The 21,504-nt window shown below is 35.5% G+C and overlaps 2 protein-coding genes across 2 annotated transcripts in view; both read right to left on the reverse strand.

Annotated features, from left to right (window-relative positions):
• The window catches only part of LOC103079811 (platelet glycoprotein 4-like), a 33,433-nt gene that overhangs the window by 5,326 nt on the left and 6,603 nt on the right, over window positions 1-21,504 (reverse strand). The window contains 5 exon segments of the mRNA XM_082931401.1: window positions 4,063-4,132; window positions 7,048-7,176; window positions 9,887-10,094; window positions 10,544-10,691; window positions 19,138-19,298. Of these exon segments, the coding sequence (XP_082787527.1) occupies window positions 4,063-4,132; window positions 7,048-7,176; window positions 9,887-10,094; window positions 10,544-10,691; window positions 19,138-19,298 (716 nt within the window).
• Window positions 16,029-17,549, reverse strand: LOC103082091 (cdc42 effector protein 3-like). The gene is given in 3 exon segments (XM_082931402.1): window positions 16,029-16,392; window positions 16,394-16,869; window positions 17,496-17,549. Coding segments are annotated over 3 exon segments (894 nt in total).

Here is a 21,504-nt window from a genome sequence, read left to right on the forward strand (position 1 = left end):
TAATCAGTAGGTTCATCCGTGTTGCTGTAAATGTCATTATTTCATTCTTTTTATGGCTGAATAATATTCCATTGTGTATATATACCAGATCTTCTTTATCCGTTCATCTGTTGATGGACATTTAGATTGCTTCCATATCTTGGCTATTGTAAATAGTGCTGCTATGAACATTGGGGTGCATATATATTTTTTAATTAGAGTTTTTGTCTTTTCCAGTTATATGTCCAGGAGTGAGATTGCTGGTAACCATAGTTTTATATTTTAAGGATCCTCCATTCTGTTTTCCATAATTGCTGCACCAATTTACATTCTCACTAACAGTGTAGGAGGGTTCCCTTTTTTCCACACCCTCTCCAGCACTTATTATTTTTAGACGTTTTGATGATGATCATTCTGGCAGGTGTGAGGTGATACCTCACTGCAGTTTTGATTTGCATTTCTCTAATAATTCGCAGTGTTGAGCGCCTGTTCGTCATCTGTATGTCTTCTCTGGAGAAATGTCTATTTAGGTCTTCTGCCCATTTTTTGATTGGGTTGTTTGTTTGTTTGTTTTCACACTGAACTGTATGAGCTGTGTGTATATCTTGGAAATTAAGCCCTTTTGGGTCACATTGTTTGTGAATAATTTCTCCCAGTCTTTATGTTCTCTTTACAGTTTGTTTATGGTTTCCTTTGCTGTGCAGAAGCTTATAAGTTTGATTAGGTCCCATCTGTTTATTTTTGTTTTTATTTCTGTTGCCCTGGGAGACTGACCTTAGAAACCACTGCTATGATTTATGTCAGAGAATGTTTTGCCTAGGTCCTCTTCTAGCAGTTTTATGGTGTTGTGTCTTATATTTAGGTCTTTTAGCCATTTTGTGTTTATTTTTGTGTATGTTGTGTGGGTGTGTACTAACTTCGTTGATTTACATGCACCTCTCCAGCTTTCTCAATACCACTTGCTGAAGAGACTCTTTTCTCCATTGTATATTCTTATCTCCTTTGTTGAAGATGAATTGTCCATAGACATATGGGCTTCTTTCTGGACTCTCTGTGCTGTTCCATTGATCCATATGTCTGTTTTTCTGCCACTACCACACTGTTTTGATTACTGTAGCTTTCTGAAGTCTGGAAGGGTTATGCCTCCAGCTTTGTTCTTTTTCCTCACAATTGCTTTGGCAATTCTGGGTCTTTTGTGTTTCCATATAAATTTTATGATTATTTGTTCTATTTCTGTGAAAAATGTCATGGGGAATTTGTTAGGGATCACATTAAGTCTGTAGACTGCTTTGGGTAGTGTGGCCATTTTTACAATACAGTAAGTCCCCTACATAGAAACCTTCAAGTTGTGAACTTTCAAAGATGCAAACATGCGTTCATATATCCAATCACATAAGTTAGTTCACCTGTCTGGCATACATTGTCACGTGTGTGCATCCTCCACAAGTGGTTGTGCTTTTGTGTACTTTACTGTACACTACTGTATAGAATACAATATTGCGGTATCTTTATTTCGAGCCCAGGATGTCCAAAAGTAAGAGTAAATGTGGCGGTGGTGTAACTGGTACTACTGTACTGTACTGTAAGGTTGAAAATGTTTTGTTTTTTGTGTTTGTTTGTTTTTTATGTGTTATTTGTGTGAAAAGTATTATAAACCTATTACAGTACAGTCCTGTATAGCCGATTGTGTTAGTTGGGTACCTTGGCTAACTTTGTTGGACTTACAAACAAATTGGACTTACGAATATACTCTTGGAATGGAACTCGTTTGTATGTAGAGGACTTATTGCATTAATCCTTCCAAGCCAAATGCATGAGATATAGCCGTTTATTTGAATCATCTTCAGTTTCCTTTATCAATGTTTTATAGTTCTCAGTGTAGGTCTTTCACCTCCTAGGTCAGGTTTATTCCTAAGCATTTTTTGGATGTGATTTTGAAAGAAATTGGTTTTTTACTTTCTTGTTCTCATATTTCATTGTCAGTGTAAAGAAATGCAACAGATTTCTGTGTGTTAATCTCATATCCTGCTACCTTGCTTTTAGGGTTTTTCTATATAGAGTATCATGTGATCTACGTATAATGAGAGTTTTACCTCTTCCCTTCCAATGTGAATACCTTTGATTCTTTTTCTTGTCTGATTGCTGTGATGGGGACTTCCAATACTATGTTGAATAGAAGTGGTGACAGTGGGCATTCTTGTCTTGTTCCAGAATTTAACAGGAAGGCTTTCAGCTTCTCATTTTTGAGTATTATGTTGGCTGTGGGTTTCTAATAAATAGCTTTTATTATGCTGAGATATGTTCCCTGTATATCCACTTTGGTGAGAATTTTTATCATGAATTGATGTTGAATTTTATCAAATGATATTTCTGTATCTATTGAGATAATCATATCTATTGTGATAATCATTTTGTCTTTTCTTTTGCTGATGTGGTCTATCTCATTGATTGTTTGCCTATGTTGAACTATCCTTGTGACCCAGAATGAATCCAATTGATCATAGTGTATGATTCTTCTTATATATTGTTGGATTCAGTTTGCTAATATATTGTTGAGGATTTTTTCATCTATATTCATCAAAGATATTGGCCCGTAATTTCTTTCTTGGTAATGTCTTTGTCTGGTTTTGTTATGAGGGTGGAGGTGACTTTATAGAATAACTTTGTGAGTGTTCCCTCCTCTTCAATGTTTGGAATAGTTTGAGAAGGATCGGTATAAGTTTTTCTTTGTATGTTTAACAGAATTCCCTGGTGAAGCCATTCAGTCCTAGACTTTTGTTTGCAGGGAGGTTTTTTGTTTGTTTGTTTGTTTTATTACCAATTCTATTTCACTTCTAGTGATCAATCTGTTCAAATTATCTATTTCTTCTTGATTCAGTTTTGTTGGGCTGTATATTTCTAGAAACTTGTCCATTTCTTCTCAGTCGTCCAATTTGTTGGCATTTAATTGTTCACAGTGTTCTCTTATGATTTTTTGTGTTTCTGTGGTGTCATTTGTTACTTCTCCTTGTACCTTTCTTATTTTGTTTATTTGAGTCCTCTCTTTTTTCTTCTTGGTGAGCTTGGGTAGAATTTTGTCGCTTTTGTTTATCCATTCAAAACACCAGCTCTTGATTTTTTTTTTCTATTTTTTTTTTAATATCTGTTGTATTTATTTCCTCTCTGATCTTTATTATTTCCTTCCTTCTGTGCACTTTAGGCTTTGTTTCTTCTTCTTTTCCTAATTCTTTTAGGTGGTAAGTTAGTTTATTTGAGATTTCTCTTGTTTTCTGAGGAAGACCTATATTGCTGTAAACTTCCCTCTTATGACTGCATTTGCTGTGTCCCATAGATTTTGTATGGTTGTATTTTTATAGTTGTTTGTCTCAAGGTATTTTAAATTTCCTCTTTGATTTCATTGTTGACCCATTTTTTTTTAGTAGCATGTTGTTTAGTCTCCATGTAATCATTATTTTCTCATTTCTCTTTCTGTGGTTGATTTCTAGTTTCATGCCATTGTGGTCAGAAAAGATGCCTGAAATAATTTCTAACCTCTTAAATTTGTTGAGGCTTATTTTGTGTCCTAGTATGTGGTCTACCCTAGAGAATATTCCATGTGCACTTGAAAACAATGTGTAGTCTGGTTATTTTGGGTGTAATGTTTTGACAATATCAATTAAGTCTAACTGTTCTATTGTGTCATTTAGGATCTCTGTTGCCTTATTGATATTCTGTTGTCTGTCCATTGACGTCTGTGAGGACTCTGTGAGCACACTGAGTATGAGGTTGCTCAGGTGGAGCCACACCTCACTGTTTTACTAGTTTAGTAAGAGAAAAGAAATGTTCTTGCTTAGAAATGAAGAAGGAGAAAATGATTTTTGTTATGCAAAGTATCCTTCTACAACCTTCAGTTTTTTAAAGACTTAATAAACATATTATGTATTCCATATTGTATTTATTCTTAATACATCAAGAAAAACTTGCCTAAATGTATTTTATTTTTCTCAAATAATATGGTTATCAAGTATGATCTTCTATGCCTGTGTTTTTTCACTTGGAGAAAGAATTCTGATATATAGGAATATATCAGTTTCTTTGTCTTACCTGCAAATGTCAGAGGAAAAGAATTGCAATACCCGGGTCTTCTCAATGAAAGGTGGAAATGAGGCTGCATCTGTTTAAAAATCAAGCAAGTGGCAAGGGATTAGGTGAAATATGTGTCCTAGAAGAATCTAGAAATCTCAATTCCAGCACAGTTAAGAGAAATAGAATACAAACTGTATATATAACATTAAAATTCTCCAGTAGCCACATTTTAAAAATAAAATAAGTATCAGGTATATTTTATCTAACCCACCATATCCAAAATATCATTTTAACATGTAACCAATATAAAAACTAACAAATCTCAAGATCCAGTGTGTACTTACAGCCTATTTCAATTTTTACTAGCCACACTTCAAGTGCTTAATTGTGACACATGGCTAGTAGCTACCGTATTCAACAAGACTATATACTATACACATTCACTATTAAATTTTCCTACTCCTTAAAAATAAATTAAAGTTTAAAAAAACAATGGCAAAGCCACATGTTGTTAAAACTGTGATTGTTTTTGAAATCCCCACCCTGTCTGTAGAGTAGCACTTTTCTTACCATGAGGTTCATTTAGAACTCCTGTTTGGTAAATGGTCTTACTTTTAATAATGATTCATTCATCTGCCCTAATGGCTGATTAATATTTTTTAAATTATTTATTGAAGTTCTCTCACTAAATAGAATTTCCTGAAAATGGTTGGAAAAATATACACATCAAACTAAAAAGGGCATTTGTTGAGTTTATTGAATCTCTACTATGGTTATGATCCATGCACACACTGGATATAAGAAGAAATAGTTAGGTAATTCCTCCATTTGCTCCACAAATCAATATTACCAAAATGAGCCACTACTGAATTTGTTTGTTCAAAACAGTAAGACCCATCCTTCAATTATGAATACCACACTTTTTTTCTGGTAACTGCACAAACGTTGTGATCTTATTACATTTCACTTATACTCTTGTGATAAGTGAAATACAACAGATGATCACAGTGAATCAGCATTGAAAGAATGAGATATTAAAGATTAGCTTAAACTCCCCAAACAGGTCCCTGAATGGGCGTTGCCTACAACTGCCTTCCCAACACCTTAGCCGTAAAAGAAAAGAATACATTGAAAAGCTTTAAAAAATCATTTGAAATATCATCGAAGATTATGTCTTAATGACACCAGCAGTTACCATGGGTCATGATCATAAGTTAGCTGATATTAGCAGGGCTCTTTTTCAAATGCATTCAAATGTAAATCAGTGTTTTCCTTTTCTGTCTCTTTAAGTTTGTTAAAGAAGATAGAGGAAGTACTTCTAAATCATGGTTAAAACTCCTTGGAACCTTTTCCATTTCATTAGTCTCTTTTCCCTAGTGCCATAACCAAAAATCTCTCTCACAGGGATGCCATTAGAGTCTTCTGGCCTGTTCAGTCTACCTCTGCTCCTAGTTTGTTTTACATCTATTTTCTTCTTAGATATTTTAAACTTCATGCCTGATACTCATGTAGTTAAGTTATTGTCATTAATAAATCCTCTACCTCGTTTTTTAAAACTTCTTTGCTTCTCAGTTTTGGACAAAAGTGTTTAATTTTTTTTTCTTAAACCCATAAAGACTAATTTACTATTTAGGAGAAGCACAATCTATTTCTCTCTGTATCTAAGGATACAGTATGAAGTTTATGGTTATGAAATTACTAGAGTTAGTGGTATTGGGACACTTGACAATTTATTGGCAGAAATGAACTACTTAGAAAGGAATTTCTTCACCCAATTCCATGACTCAAAGCACTACAAAGCAAACTCAACCGTGGTTTTGCTGTTTTTTCTACAAGAGAGTGTTAAAAAATTAAATCAACATGCAAAGCTCAGTAATGCCTTTGGAAAAGTAAACATTCCCCATGTTTGCTTTTTATTCTCTACCTTTTACATAACTTTGTATTTAACATTTTTCATTTTCATTGTATTACTTTCCTATGAAGTATTGCCTAACTAGCTTTGTAAGCATTATGCTCTGCTTCTGCTTTTTAGCAGCTGAGAGCTCACCTCCAGGTATTCAATTCCTATTGCTTTTTACAATCTTAATTCTTAATTTAAACTCATAGGCATCTATATACTTTGTTTTACTTCAAGAATAATAAGCTGGATCTAACCACGCTTAAATCTAAGTACATAGTACTTTCTTTCTTCCTAACTCTAATTCAGAATGTTCATTTTTGCATACATTTTTCATGGTTAGTACACATGTAACCTTGTTTTTGTTGCTGTTGTTGTTCTTTTCTCTCTCTTTCTGACCATCTTCTTCAAAATAGATGGCTCTGCTTACAAGTTCACTGATTCTAACTCAGCCTGAAATCTTTGGAGGTATGTCTTACCTTTTGTAATTATCCTGATATTTTAATTCCTTTAATTTTAAATTATTATCTTTATAGTATTTACAAAAGATGTGAACAGTAACCACTACTCTAAGGTTTTCTAACCCTTTACTTCTGTGGTCAGGGAGGGGTTCATTAAGTTTGTACAAAGCAAACGTTTCCCCAGAAATGCAGTAAAGGTTCATCCTCGATGGTTAATCTTGAGAAGTTCCATCACGTTAGACAGACATTTACTAAACCTATATAAGAACAGAGACTCTGAATTATGTTGCAGGAATACAAAGATAGGCAAACGCATGCGCTCAACCCCCAGAACATTGTAGGTATGGAGGTGGATTTGTGGGAGAAAGGAGTTGGTTTCATTGTGATTATTACCACAAAATATATGCCCTTGGGCTTCCCTGGTGGCGCAGTGGTTGAGAGTCCGCCTGCCGATGCAGAGGACATGGGTTCGTGCCCCGGTCCGGGAAGACCCCACATGCCGCGGAGCGGCTGGGCCCGTGAGCCATGGCCGCTGAGCCTGTGCGTCTGGAGCCTGTGGTCCGCAGTGGGAGAGGCCACAACAGTGAGAGGCCCACGTACCACACACAAAACAACAACAACAACAACAAAAACATATGCCCTTACCTGTACCATTAATCATGTCACAATAACTTGGCCAATAGGAGAGTTGCCTTAGGAATAAAAAAAATAGAAAATGATATTCTTATGTCAAGGGCACCTTTCTCACATCGCTTTGTCTATTATGATTCAGTACTTCTGCTAAAATAATAAATATTGATTAGACTGGTTGTGACAGGCTAAGTTTAAGAAATGTTCTAAATCATTTGATCCATGTTTTGTTTGAAGTTTCCATTTTGTTGAGTTAAATGAAGTGCCTGAAACCATTAAGTGATCAGATTATAAAATAAAAACTGCCAAATGTTGTTAGAAACAACATGGAACAGAAACAGTTCTGCAGAAAAGAAAATTGAGAAACATTTATCAGACACTTAGATCTTTTAGGGGAAAGTTTTTTCTCCCAGTGGGATTATTTCATTGTATGTTGCATTCAAACTGAATAGGAGGAAGATAGTAAATGGATAACTGATGTAAACTCAGTATGAGGGAGAAGAGGGGAGTGTGGAGGAGGAAAGAAAGAGAAGCAGATGTTGGATCAATCAAGATTGGAAACATAGATAATTTATACTTTTCCTTTTCTTTTAACTCTTGCAATAACTGGCATTTAAGTAGGACAGAGTTTATTAATTTATGCTCTGGCATCTACAAAAGATATATATATTCAGTATATATATATATTCAGTATATATATATATATATATATATATATATATATATATATATATATATGGAAGCAATAAAGACAACAGTAGTGATAGTTTCTCTGCACTCAGCCACTTTTTGGTGATGGAAAATGGTTTTTTCACAATCCTAACATACCATCCAGTAAGATTTCAAGGCAAGCTATTGCTTCTTTTTTAAAGAGAATAAGGGATTAATCATGCTCAGTCTTGCCATGATCAGTTATATTAACCTTGTCATAGTCTTAAACTCTCCTTAAAACCTCTCTGTAATATTGAAATAGAGGAAATGCTCATTTTCCTCAATACAGAGATGTGATTCCCCTGAAGTGAGCATTTAGAAGTGTTTGTTTTCCTCCATTAGACTTTTCTATAAAAAATATGTGACTGTGAACTCTGTGGAAGAAAAAGGACTACACGAGTGAGCGTTTAACTGTTTTAAGCAATTTTTAGATAGGAACTCAGTGTGAGGCAAGAGTTACTTAATCAAAATATTTTATCTCTTGATTTTGATTACTTTATTCTTTGTCAGGAAATCACTGATCTAAAACTCATTTGAACTTTAAGGGGGAAAGACTTTCTCCCTTGATATTTATTGGGGTTCTTCCTATTTTAGACATATGATGAATTTGGTATACTCTAGATAAACAGGTAGGAGCTAGGGAAAAATAGGAAATCATGGCTATGTGAACATATCTCATTTTACTACTATTTCACAGGAGGCATGCTCTTTATCTTCAAGTTTATATGTCAATTTTAGAACTTGGAATACTAATTCCATTTTTGCATTGATAAAGGTTTAAAAAAGCTGAGTTATCAATATAGAAAATTATTTCAAGAAAATGTTGAAAGGGAAGGTCATGAGAGCGTTGGCCTGGTTACATTGAGCTTCCACCTTATGGCACATTTAGTCACGTTACTGGAATGAGCAATATTTATATTCCATGCTCAGTAAAAAAAAAAAAAAAAAAAACACCCAGTAAAATTGAAAGGGAATGAGAGCGTTGGCCTGGTTACATTGAGCTTCCACCTTATGGCACATTTAGTCACGTTACTGGAATGAGCAATATTTATATTATATTCTTTAAAAAGACAGAATATAAAAGGTGCCTAGAAATAAGTGCTAGATGCTGAGCAAAGGAAGAAAACAAATATAAGAAGCTGATGTGATCCAACTCTATCACTCTTTGGCATAACTAAGCCAGAAAGGCCATTTTGATCACTACTCCTATTATATTGAGGTGAGGGGATAGTGAACAAAACCTATGAGAACTGTGACAGATTTCTAGAAGTTTTCTCAACGTTATTATTTCTAATAAGTGGTTACTAAAGATTAGGTACACAGAATTAAAAACAGAATTAGCCAAGGAAAGAATTCAGAGTATTTAGTTAAATACTAGTAACTGAATTTTTTATCCCTTAATGCTTTCTTAATTGATATATAACCTTGCAATCCTAAAAAAACATCTACAGTAAAATAACAACAGTGAACTGGAGAATATAGCTAATGTCACATACAGTGCCAAATGAAATCATGGTCAAAATTTCAATTCACTAGTCAGATTATCCTATTTATAACTTGAAACATTAAGGTATAACTAAGTATATCACCAAGTTCACATTTTTCTTAATCTCCAAACTGCCATTTCATAGCTTTTGTAGATTATAGAAATTCTTTTCAACTAATTCTATGAAAATATGACATTGCTGATGTATCAGTCTCATTGTGTGCAATTTTGGCTAAGTTTTAAATATTCAATACAACAAATTTGTAGGATGTCTAGAGAAGGAAGAATGACATGATGAATATATTTAACATAAATAAATAAAAATGTGGCATTAAACAATTTTTTTAGACAGGAAATCAAAACCAAAAACAGTGCTCAAAGCCTTACCAGCTTACAATCTACTTTCAGACAGTTGTATATTTATCAAAGAATGGAAACTTGATTAAATGTTCAGTTTCTTAATTTTAAATTGTTAAAAAAATTTTAATTGTTAAATTCAGATAAGTAAATTTTCCCAACCAGCAAAGCTAAACCCATGTGAGATGGAGACTTAAAAAACTTAGAATATGTATTCCCAGATCAGAAATAGGGTTAACACACTAAATGATAAAATTATGAATTAACAATGCCATTATATTTATCCAATTAAAGTTTAACAATATTGACATTCATATTTGGTACTCACAGGGTAAAACACACCAACTGTAGTAGGAATCGGGTATGGAATCAAGCTCAAGAATGGATCCTTATAGCCCCATAATAGTTCTTTCAAAGTTCTCTTTTGAAACATAGAAGAGTTTGATTTTTTGATAAAGATATTGACTATTATTTGAACAAATGCGCTTGGATAGAGATGGGGCACAGCCTATTAAAAAAAATCACTGTTTAAGACACCAATAGCCGTATCAGATTTTTAAGAAGAAATGGATAAATAGTACAATTAAGTTTAATAAAACAACTTTCAACTGTCTCTTTAAAATTACTGCCAAATCTTTCCAGGACTAAAAGTGTAGTGTTTCTTCATCTCTGAATGATTACTTTTCTCTGTCTCAGTGTGAGCCACAGGAAGAAGATTTCAAAGTTAAATCCTACTTTTTTAAAATGATACACTTTAAGTGGTCTTCTCAATTCAGTTGATTATACTATGATCTTGTCATCTTTCCAAATGACCGTAATTCAAAATAATGCCAAATGAACATATTTTCATAAAAATGACAAAACAAATAATATTTAATGATAGCTCTAATCATGAGATTAATTACAGAGGATTATAAAGTATTTCAAAACCAGTAATTTCGCTCTTTGTCTACTCACTGCTACAGCCAGATTGAGAACAGTGAAAGTGTCATTCTCGGTTCCAACTGATAGTGAGGGTTCAAAGATGGCACCGTTGGGCTGTAGGAAAGAGACTGTGTGGGTTTCAGAGTCTTGGGTTATATTTTCCTTGGCTAGATAACGAACTCTGAAAAAAAAAGTAAATAAAATTCAAAATAATTGTTACAAGTGAACATTAAGTCTCAAATGCCGTTCATTCATGCAACAAATAATTTTTGAGTGCATAGACTATGTCAGAAATTAGGCTAAACAAGTAGGTTAAAATGATATATAAGCAAATGCTGAGTTCCTAGCAAATCAGAGAAGGCGGGGAGGGGTGGGTGGGGAGGTGTCTTAGAGGTGCAGAGCAGGGGAGGAGGAGTACGCGTTATTATAGGAGTTTACCCAGAGTCTGTGCGAAAACACAGAACAGGTACAAACCCAGGCTTGGGATGGTTATGGGGGGATAATGGACAAGATACAATTCCACATAAGCGGTCTGAATGACAAGGAGAAGTTTAGTTAGGTAAAATAGGGTAGAAAGTAGCATGTAGAACGTTAAGGAGTAAGAACATGGTGTAATTTTAGATATGCAAACTTTTTTTTTTTAACATCTGTATCAGAGTATAATTGCTTTACAATGGTGTCTTAGTTTCTGCTTTATAAGTCAGAAAGAAAAACAAATACCGTATGCTAACACATGAATCTGCAAACATTTTACTATGGTTGGTTTACAGAGTTAGAGTAAGGAGAGTGGTGGAAATAAAGCCACTAAAATAAACAAGATCTCAAACACAAAAGGGTTGTGTCCTGTACTCAGATATTTAGCTTTTTATCCTGAGGGTCAGGAGGAGACAGCAGAGAGGTTTAAGGAAGGGAACAGTAAAAGCACGTTTTCTTACATTAGAAAGACTGTTCAAAGTGCACAGCCTTGCCAGCACTGTTGTTTTCATGATTTCCAGTATTTTAATGAGAAGGATAACTAATGGAATATAATTTCCACTTAAGAGATCAATTCCCCTCCATTTCTGCCTCATATATTGTATACTTATTAGCTCTAAGCTCCTGGCTCTAAAATCTCTAGGCAAAGTACCAACTACTTTTTAGGAATGTGGTGAAAGGTTATATTATGGGAAAAAAAAATCTTTTGCAAGTACAAGATATTTACTGAGATGAAATAAGGTAGACATTGCATTATCATATATTTGAATGTCTATTATTTGAGGCTACAGTAGTTATCTATTACTATTTAACTAAGATAAAGACTGAAAAAAACATGGGACTGAAATGTATAAAACATAACATACCAAAACCACACATTTCAATCAGGTACAATACCTGTAGGGTTGGTATTATGAGTGTTTTTTTATTCCCAATCACAGTGCCTGGTACTTGGTAAGTTCTCAACAAAAAATTTTGAATGAATAAATTAATTAATACCTCACATTAATATCTCAAAAGAGAATTCAAAAAAGATAGAAATATGTTTTACTTATAATTTCTTCAAAGCTTTATTATTTACTTTTCTCTGAGTACAGTAGACATACAAAAAATATAAAAATCTGAAACAACAGCCAGGACAATCTATTAATAGTCAATTACTATTTTCTCTTAGATAATTGTATTTTAAGCTTATATTACATATTATTAACATTTAAAATTAAAATGCTCTAATTTTCAGGAACATTTATGTGTATGTAATAATTGAGATAACAGCAAAATAATTGTGACCCAATTCTAGTTTACTTAGTTGTACTTACAATACTATACCAGTAGATGGCACTCACTAAGAGAAAAAAAATCCTTTAAACTGAGGCCTGTGTTTAGAATGTACTTTTAAAAAAGAGAACATAATCACTGAATTTTTGGTTTAAAAATTAGAGTATAAGGAATTTCCTGGCGGTCCAGTGGTTAGGACCCCACGCTTCCATTGCCGGGGGCATGGGTTCTATCCGTGGTTGCAGAACTAAGATCCTGCATGCCGTGCAGGGTGCAGCCAAAAGAAAAAAAAAGAATATATATAGGTTTTAGAAAGGTGTTTTTTTTTTTTTAATTTTTATTGGGGCATAGTTGATTTACAGTGCTGTGTTAGTTGCAGGTGTACAACAAAGTGAATTAGTTATACATATATCCAATCTTTTTTATTTCTTTTTGCATATAGGCCATTACAGAGTATTGGGTAGAGTTCCCTGTGCTATACAGTAGGTCCTTATTAGTTATCTGTTTTATATATAGTAATGTGTATATGTCAATCCCAATTTATCCCTTCCGCCCTCCCCTTATCCCCTGGTAACCATAAGTTTGTTTTCTACATCTGTGACTCTATTTCTGTTTTGTAGATAAGTTCATTTGTACCCTTTTTACAGATTACACATATAAGTGATATCATATGATATTTGTCTTTCTGTGTCTGACTTACTTCACTCAGTATGACAATCTCTAGGTCCATCCATGTTTCTGCAAATGGCATTATTTCATTCTTTTTTATGGGTGAATAATATTCAATTGTATATCTGTACCATACCTTCTTTATCCATTCCTCTGTTAATGGACATTTAGGTTGCTTCCATGTCCAAGCTATTGTAAATTGTGCTGCAGTGAACACTGGGGTGCATGTATCTTTTTGAATTATGGTTTTCTCCAGATATATGCCCAGGAGTGGAATTGCTGGATCATATGGTAGCTCTGTTTGTAGTTTTTTAAGGAACCTCCATACTGTTCTCCATAGTGGCTGCACCAATTTATATTCCCACCAACAGTGTAGGAGGGTTCCCTTTTCTCCACACCCTCTCTAACATTTATTGTCTGTAGATTTTTTGATGGTGGCCAATCTGACAGGTGTGAGGCAATACCTCATTGTAGTTTTGATTTGCATTTCTCTAATTATTAGTGATGTTGAGTGTCTTTTCATGTACGTTTTAGCCATCTGTATGTCTTTGGAGAAATGTCTATTTATATCTTCTGCCCATTTTTTGATTGGGTTGTTGGTGGTTTTTTTTTTTTTTTTAACTGAGCTGCATGAGCTCTTTGTATATTTGGAGATTAATCCCTTTTGGTTTTTTCATTTGCAAATATTTTTTTCCCATTCTGAAAGTTGTCTTTTCATTTTGTTTATGGTTTCCTTTGTTGTGCAAAAAGTTTTTAAGTTTAATTAGGTCCCATTTGTTTATTTTTGTTTTTATTTTCACTATTCTAGGAGGTGGATCAAAAAAGATATTGCTGCAATTTATGTCAAAGAGTGTTCTGCCTGTTTTCCTCTAAGACTTTTATAGTTTCTGGCCTTATATTTAGGTCTTTAATCCATTTTGAGTTTATTTTTTTGTATAGTTTAGGGAGTGTTCTAATTTCATTTGCTTACATGTAGCTGTCCAGTTTTCCCAACACCACTTATTGAAGAGACTGTCTTTTCTCCATTGTATATCCTTGCCTCCTTTGTCATAGATTAGGTGACCATAGGTGGGTGGGTTTATCTATGGACTTTCTATCCTGTTCCATTGATCTATATTTCTATTTTGGTGCCAGTACCATACAGTTTTGATTACTGTAACTTTGTAGTATAGTCTGAAGTCAGGGAGCCTGATTCCTCCAGCTTCATTTTTCTTTCTCAAGATTGCTTTGGCTATTCAAGGTCTTTAGTGTTTCCATACAAATTGTAAAATTTGTATTAGTAAGGTCAAAGGGAGGAATCTGCCTCAGGTTTTGCTTTCTATGTACTCCTGCCAAAGCAAAGTAATTAAAAAAAAAAGACTTATGTTGGATCTGAGAATATTCAGAAGGAGTTACTGGGTCTTCATAGAGATGGTGTAGGTTGGAATAATAATTAAGATGTCTGTCCAGGTAATTTCATGCTTTGACCCATGTCACACCTTGTCAAAGTTTCAAGCTCACATTAGCAGCCATTCTGTTTAAGGAGGGACATCCTCCTCCACTTCCAACTTCAGTTGAGTTCAGGGTGTAATTGATGGGGAGGCAGGTTCAACTCAACACATGGAAGACTCTCAAATTATTAACTTTTTCTGAAAGGTGACCAGTCGTTTTCCCATCATTTAAGGCATCCAAGCAGACACTAAGGACTCTGTTTTGTTGACATCATGAGAAAAGATGACTCACAGTTGATCATAAATTCCTTTAACATTGTTATATAAATCAGAGTTTATTGTTTACATACTTTAGCTGCAAATCTAACTTCTCTTCTCCAATCCTCCCCATACTGCTTCTCCAAGTAAATCAATTATATCTAACCCACCCCCTTTCATCTCTTAGAGAGATAGGTTAAAGCCCCTAAGAATAAAATTTATATTAACTGTCACCTATCAGAGCAGGACTAGCACAGGATTCAATATTATGTTTATGTTTTCCTATACTCCAGTTAATATCTTTAAAAGTAAAAACATAACCCCTTCCAAACAAATAAAAAATTAAACAAAAAACTTGATCAGCTCTCAAATTCTAACAAATATTCTCTTTTCTCACACATACTGAGTTCTCTTAGAGTATATTTATTTATTGACTGATTAATTTAACATTTACTCTATTGTGTTGTATAAAGTACCTATGTAATGCAAGCATATGCCGTCCTAAAATATCCATATTTCCAAATAACATGTGGTGTAGCCCACAGTCTCTACAGAAGCACTGTGAATAACCTGTGCCTTTACACGTTACAATCCATTTATGGCTGCTGTGAAAAGTGTGATAACAGACGAAGAAAAAAAAAATAAAGGTAAGTATGAAGACACCTTTCCAAATACACAGCTTACAATGGAATGCCAATGGAAAAAGTCAAATGAGCACATTTGATGTAGTATCTCTAAAATGTAGGCCTTCAGTAAAAAGCCAAAGGCACATAAAAATATATTTTAACTTTAAAATAACTTACAGTAATACTTTGCTTGTGTCTTACCAACATGTTGCTGACAGTCAAAATTTCAGGATATAGATATAATATATAGGGATATATAAGAGCTACAAGCAAATCTCCGAAACCCATCAAGTTGTTCAAATGTGAAAACGGAAAAATTTTAACAGTGGAGAATTTGCTGTGGTGAACTCAAACAATATAATATAGAAAGGAGTCTAGAAAAAAGGCTTAGGTGTTAAATTTTGACTTCCTCTTGCTCAGAAAATGCCAAAGTACTGTAAAGGTCCTTAATGTGACTGGCACAGCCCTTCATAGCTAGATAGTGCCAATCCTGGCCAAGCCAGATTTCTGACCTGTCTGGAAGCAAAAAAATGTGAGCTGTACATCAGCAATGCCTGCCAAAAATGTGTTCTGACACTCTTCCTCTCTTTGTCAGGACAGTTGGTTTTTTTGTTTTGTTTTGTTTTGTTTTTTTTAACTGTTTTTGCAAATTTTGTTGGAACGTTATTCTAGAAAACCCATCATGTAATGGCAAATATAGTCAGTGAATCTTTCTCTTTGACTGTGGTTAGTTTTGTTTTGATTTTTGAAACCTTTTACCCCAAAAGAGCCAGAGGTGTACTGTTACTTATTTTTATCCGTGACCTTCAGCACTGCATCCAGAAATGAAGGCCCAAGATCAAGCTGCAGGAAGAGAAGGGAACCCAGTGAGATCAGAGAGGGACTCTGATTTTTAGTCTTTTCCTTGACGAGCTCACACCAGGAGGGATGGTCAAACATATTCTTGGCTGCCCAGTAGGAGTACAGTTTGGAGAGGCTGGCGGAGTGGCGGGACTGGGATGGGGACCCACCAGAGCCCCCATGAAACGCCCCCCAATAGACCACACTGTTCTCCTCCATGACCCCCTCACAGCTAAGCCAGGGCAGCTTTCCCGGACCAAAGGACTCCTGTTTGGAATTGAATGTCATCGTTGACAATAAGGGCAACGAGTGCTTGGGACCCTCCAAGGGTCGGGAGGGAGATGGTGTTTTTGAGCACCAGGGTGAGCATTTCTGTGAACGTGGAGTCGGTGGTGCTGCGGACCCTGAAGAACTCCATACACCCAGGGAACTGGCCCATGCGTGCTTTCTCCTGGTTTCCAGGTAGAAGATCAGAGTTCCCCTGAAGAAAGGAAATGTCTCCAAAAACATCGTGCTGGCCATCCTTGACCATGTGAATGGTGTGGCAGAAGTCTCCAAGGGGAGGACTGATCATATCGGGAGACAAGATGCCACTCCGTTTAAATTTCTTTCCTTTCTTATTATTGGCAGCTTTCAGGTAAATTAGGGTCTTGACTGCCCTTCTGGAGTTGGAGAATGTTGATTTTGCAAAAATGGCCACTTTCTTTCTGGATGTTATTTTTCCCCCAATATCCTTTTTGATAGGAACTGTCACATCATTTTTCTCAAGCAGCCTCAGAAGTGGCTGTGAAAGGAGCCGGAGGTTTAGGAGACCTTCTTGGACTTACAGCCGACTGGGGCTTTCTGGAGAGCCGGCCACATCCTCCAATCCCTGGCACAGCGTGGAGAAACTAGCAGTGCCAAGGATCCCAGCTGCTGCGGGATCCACACAGGTGGATGTGCAGGACCCACACCTCCCAAGGGCGCACTCAGCCCCTGCCCATCACGCGCAGATCCAGCCAGGTCAGCCAGCGCCTGCTCACAGCAGTATCTGTGCAGAGGCTGTGTGAAGGCTCCCAGGGCCGGGGTCTCTGGGCTCACCCCCCGTTGTTTGGCCCCTGCAGCTGCGCTTCCTGCCCTCTCAGGCCAGGATAGGAATATTTAAACAACCGTGCTTAGATTCTTATTTGGTCATGTGGGAATTCTAGATTTTCATAGGTACACGTCATAGCTTCACCTTTTTTTTGGACCAAGATAATACTCACATAGGCTTTTGATAATAACATAAGGACTATAGACCATGAAAAAATAAAAATATTTTCCAAGGTGAGGGGTTTTTTTGTTTTTGTAACAGTGAAAACTAAGCCGTCTTTGACAGAGTTGTGAATAGTCACAGGTGTGTCTGGAGACAGGAGACGTGGGGATAATTACTAGGACAGAATAGGCACCCAGGCGCTCGGCATGCGTGCTTATGCTCACAGGCATGCTCATGTGCTGCGGTAGCAGGCATCACCCTCCCAACTACTGTTATTTCATTATATTTGAGTGTGAGTTGTCAATCTAGAAATATATTAATGAATGGAGAGGAAAGAAATTATATAATTATAGACCATCTGAAACAGATAAGAAAGTAAAACTATGAATTAGAAGAAATCATTACAAATATGAAATTTTGTGATAATACTTGATCACGGCATATAACTAGCTGTAATTATTCTTGAGGAAAAATCACACATTTTTATAACAAATCATACAGCAGGATTTAATTCTGTTCCCATATGGGCACCATAAGTGTATTTCTAATCCTTGGTTAAGTTTAGTGTCTTTAGCACCTCAGTCTCTCTTTTTCTTACTTTAATAGTTAGAAAAGACACATAGTCTATAATTTAGATAGGAGAAAACAGACACAAAAATCTAAGAGTCACCAGTCCCTAGGTATGTGTGAACTTGGTAAATCACTTCATATCCCCTGGAATGAGTTTTCAAAATTTACAAAATGAAAGGTTCTGGCTAATTATTTCCCCCTAGTGCTAATGTCTAAGATTCTATTCAAGAATGTGTTAAACTGTTAAGGAATGTAGATAAAGGTATAGCTTATTCAGTCTAAGTACTGGAGAAAATATAAGAATGAAACTACTGGATGAATAAAAACACCCTTAAGACCTGGAAAATAGTTTGAATAGAAATCCTTAGCAGTATTGTAATTACGTAAAATCAGTTTAATGTTGTTCTCAAATTTGAGTGTGTATTGCAATCCCCCAGAGTACTTGTAAAACTCATTACTGGGGTCTAAATCAAGAGTCTCTGATTCATTTGGTCTAAGGTGGGGCCTGAGAAATTTCATTTCTACTTAGTTCCCAGGAGATGCTAATGTGGCTGGTTCAGGAGCCACCCTTGGAGAACCACTCATATAACCTACACTTTCAATTTTAGGATTTTAAAGTGCTCTGGTTTTAAAACTTTGATAGATGGTTTTTTATTTAGCATGCATATTTTAGACTTGTTTTTTAAATTCTATTTATTATTTCTTTTAATATTTATTTTATATTGGAGCATAGCTGATGAACAATGCATTAGTTTCAGGTGTACAGCAAAGTGGTTGATATACACACACACACACACACACACACATATGCACACGTGTATCTATTCTTTTTCAAATTCTTTTCCCATTTAGGTTATTACATAGTACTGAGCAGAGTTCCCTGTGCTGTACAGTAGGTCCTTGTTTATTTTAAATATAGCAGTGTGGATAGATTGGGAGTTTGGGATTGACATGTACACACTGCTAGAGTTGTTGAGAATATATGCCACAAGTGTAAAGCACCTGTAACTTCTTAAATGTAGAGCAGTTAATTTATGCTGGTAAATTCATAATAAAATCTGTATTTCTTATAATCATTAAATCCTTAGATTAGGGTTTTATATAGGCAGAAACAGAATATTTCAATGTATGTTAGTGGCAAGAAAATAATAAGTACATTTCAATACAGTGGCAGTTGTCAAGTGGAAGCTTTTTCAGAAATACATATGGTCAAGGAAAGAATGCCACTTTTTATGGGGACTCGCTCACCTGTACGTGTAAGGACCTCTTTGCTTAACTTTAATTTTGCTGCTGTTAACTGCCACCTCCTCTGGATTCTGTACATCAAAGATCCAAACCTGTCTGTAAACTTCTGTGCCTGTTTTAACCCAACTTTTAAAAGCAATTGTACCTTCTTCAAGGACAGCTTCCTATGAAAAAGAAAACAAGTTTGGGTTATTTACTTGTAGTCAATAGGGGCACTTGTGGGGGTTGAAAAACTTTAGTTAGTCAGCGAAAGCAATAAGCTCAAGAACGTTGCTCATGAGAACCTTTGCAGCCTGCCACATGCTTACAACAGAAATGTTTTCCACACATTATGATAGCAATCTCTTTTAGTTAACCTTTTACAAAGAGAATCAGTGTGTAATATTGTAGACATGTCTGTCGATTGTAAGGCCAGCCACTGGCAAGCTTTAACCCTATGACAATATTGCGACAGTTCCTAACACAATTTATTAAGCAAATTTTATTAAACTTTTTCCAAAAAATTCTTATCATGTCAAACATTAACCTCTCCTCTGCCTTCAGTGAGTTAGACTGAGGAGGCAAAACAGAAAAACTGAGAGAAAAATGTAGTGGTATTGGAAGCTTTTTCATTTTCTTCAAATCTTGGACACTTCCAGGGAAGATGATCACTGAACATTTGTCAGACTAAGAAAAACACAAATTTGGCTTCTCCCCTTCAAAACCCTGCTCAATGAGGCTTTCCTAACTCTCAGTACATTTGCAGAAATTTATTAGTACGTGTTTCCAAAAATTACAACAGTCTCATTCGTTACTATTAGGTTACTACATTTTAGATAAAAGGATGAAGAAAGGACATGTCCTATTATTCTTTTGTGAAATCCGTTAAAAATCTTTGATGCTCCTTGTAGTAAAGACAGATACACAGAAAAAGTACCAGTGACAGAATCAGAAAGCCCTACGTTAGAAATTGGCTCCTGTGCTTTAGGAGCTGGGACTGAGTAGAAAGTCACCAGATCCCTTGGGTCAATTTCAGTATCTGTAAAATGAGGGAATTATAGATGGTCTCATGGTTTCCTTCCAAGGTTTTCACTCTCTGAGCAGCAAGCCCCTGAAGCTCTAGTAGCTAATGCAGACAAAGGTGACTTTGTAGCAGGCAGTGCTTCCAAGTAAGTACCTTGGGAGGGATGCCCAGGTGTAAAGTTCCAACTTACCTTAGTGCTAGAGGAAGAGGGAGAAACGTATTTCACACAAAATGAGCCTAACAAGACCCATGAATACAGGGACTGTATGAGCTGTTTGTTTCCTTCACCTGATTTCATAGAATGGTGGATCAGGAAAGGACATTGAACATTAGCACATTTTCTAGGAGAGCGTGCTGAGGCCCTGAGAAACCAGGTGTCTGGCCCAAGGGTAACTGAGGCAAATACCTAGAAGTAGAATCATGACGAGGATCCTAGTCTCTGACCCTTAGGCTGGTCCTCTTTTACACCGTGTTTTTACTATTTTTTGTTCCTGTCACCTCTGCGCTTAGTTGGTAGAAGTCAAATTAAGTTTCATATCTTCAGGAAACTTTACTTATTACTTAATGCAGAGAATAAGGGAATTCCTTAGAGAAGACCAGGGCATCGGGTATAATGCCTTTACAAAATCCTGTGCTGTTGCAATCCTTTTACACTGGGTACATTGGAGCTGCTAAAGTGATGTTAGATCTTACTTTTTTTTACAACGAATTATCCTTAAAAAATGCTTTATTGCTCCTAAAAATCTTATTTCCATAGTAAGCTGAAAATTAAGACAATACTGTACATAGATAAAGTATTATGGCTGTTCCTCTAAATGTAAAGGTGTTTATGAGGGTGTTTAAGCTGAAATATATACTGAAGTTGAAATCTGTGTTAATTTACCCATTTCAAGAAAACACACGAACCTACACATTATTACTCTCACACTATTGATATAAGAATCTTAAGGACTAATATAATATCAATTGTTTACCATGTACCTCTCAAGGCACATATTTTATTTCAGTTCTTAATGAAAGGAACTCTATAAGTACTTAAAGAATTGAAAAGGGACTGTGACAGAATGTACTTGGCAGGACAGAAAACTTCCTCATTCTAATGGTTATGCATTTAATATCAAAAGGCACTGTAAGCGTATCATGTCTTTTTTCTAAAGGCCATGAATCACTTTGCCTTATTTGTTCATCTGGAGATATTTTTTCATCTGGGAAAGCTGAAACGCAAAGAGTTGAAATGAATGCATTGAATTATCAGCTATTAGAGTTAGGGTCATCTAATTCCATCCATTTTTTAGAGGTAGAAGTGGGTCCTACAGAAAACAGATGTCCGATTCAATATTGTATGACAATTTAGTAGTAGATAATGG

Source organism: Lipotes vexillifer, unplaced genomic scaffold (assembly GCF_000442215.2).
Source record: "Lipotes vexillifer unplaced genomic scaffold, Lipotes_vexillifer_v1.1 scaffold247, whole genome shotgun sequence".
NCBI classification, from domain to species: domain Eukaryota; kingdom Metazoa; phylum Chordata; class Mammalia; order Artiodactyla; family Lipotidae; genus Lipotes; species Lipotes vexillifer.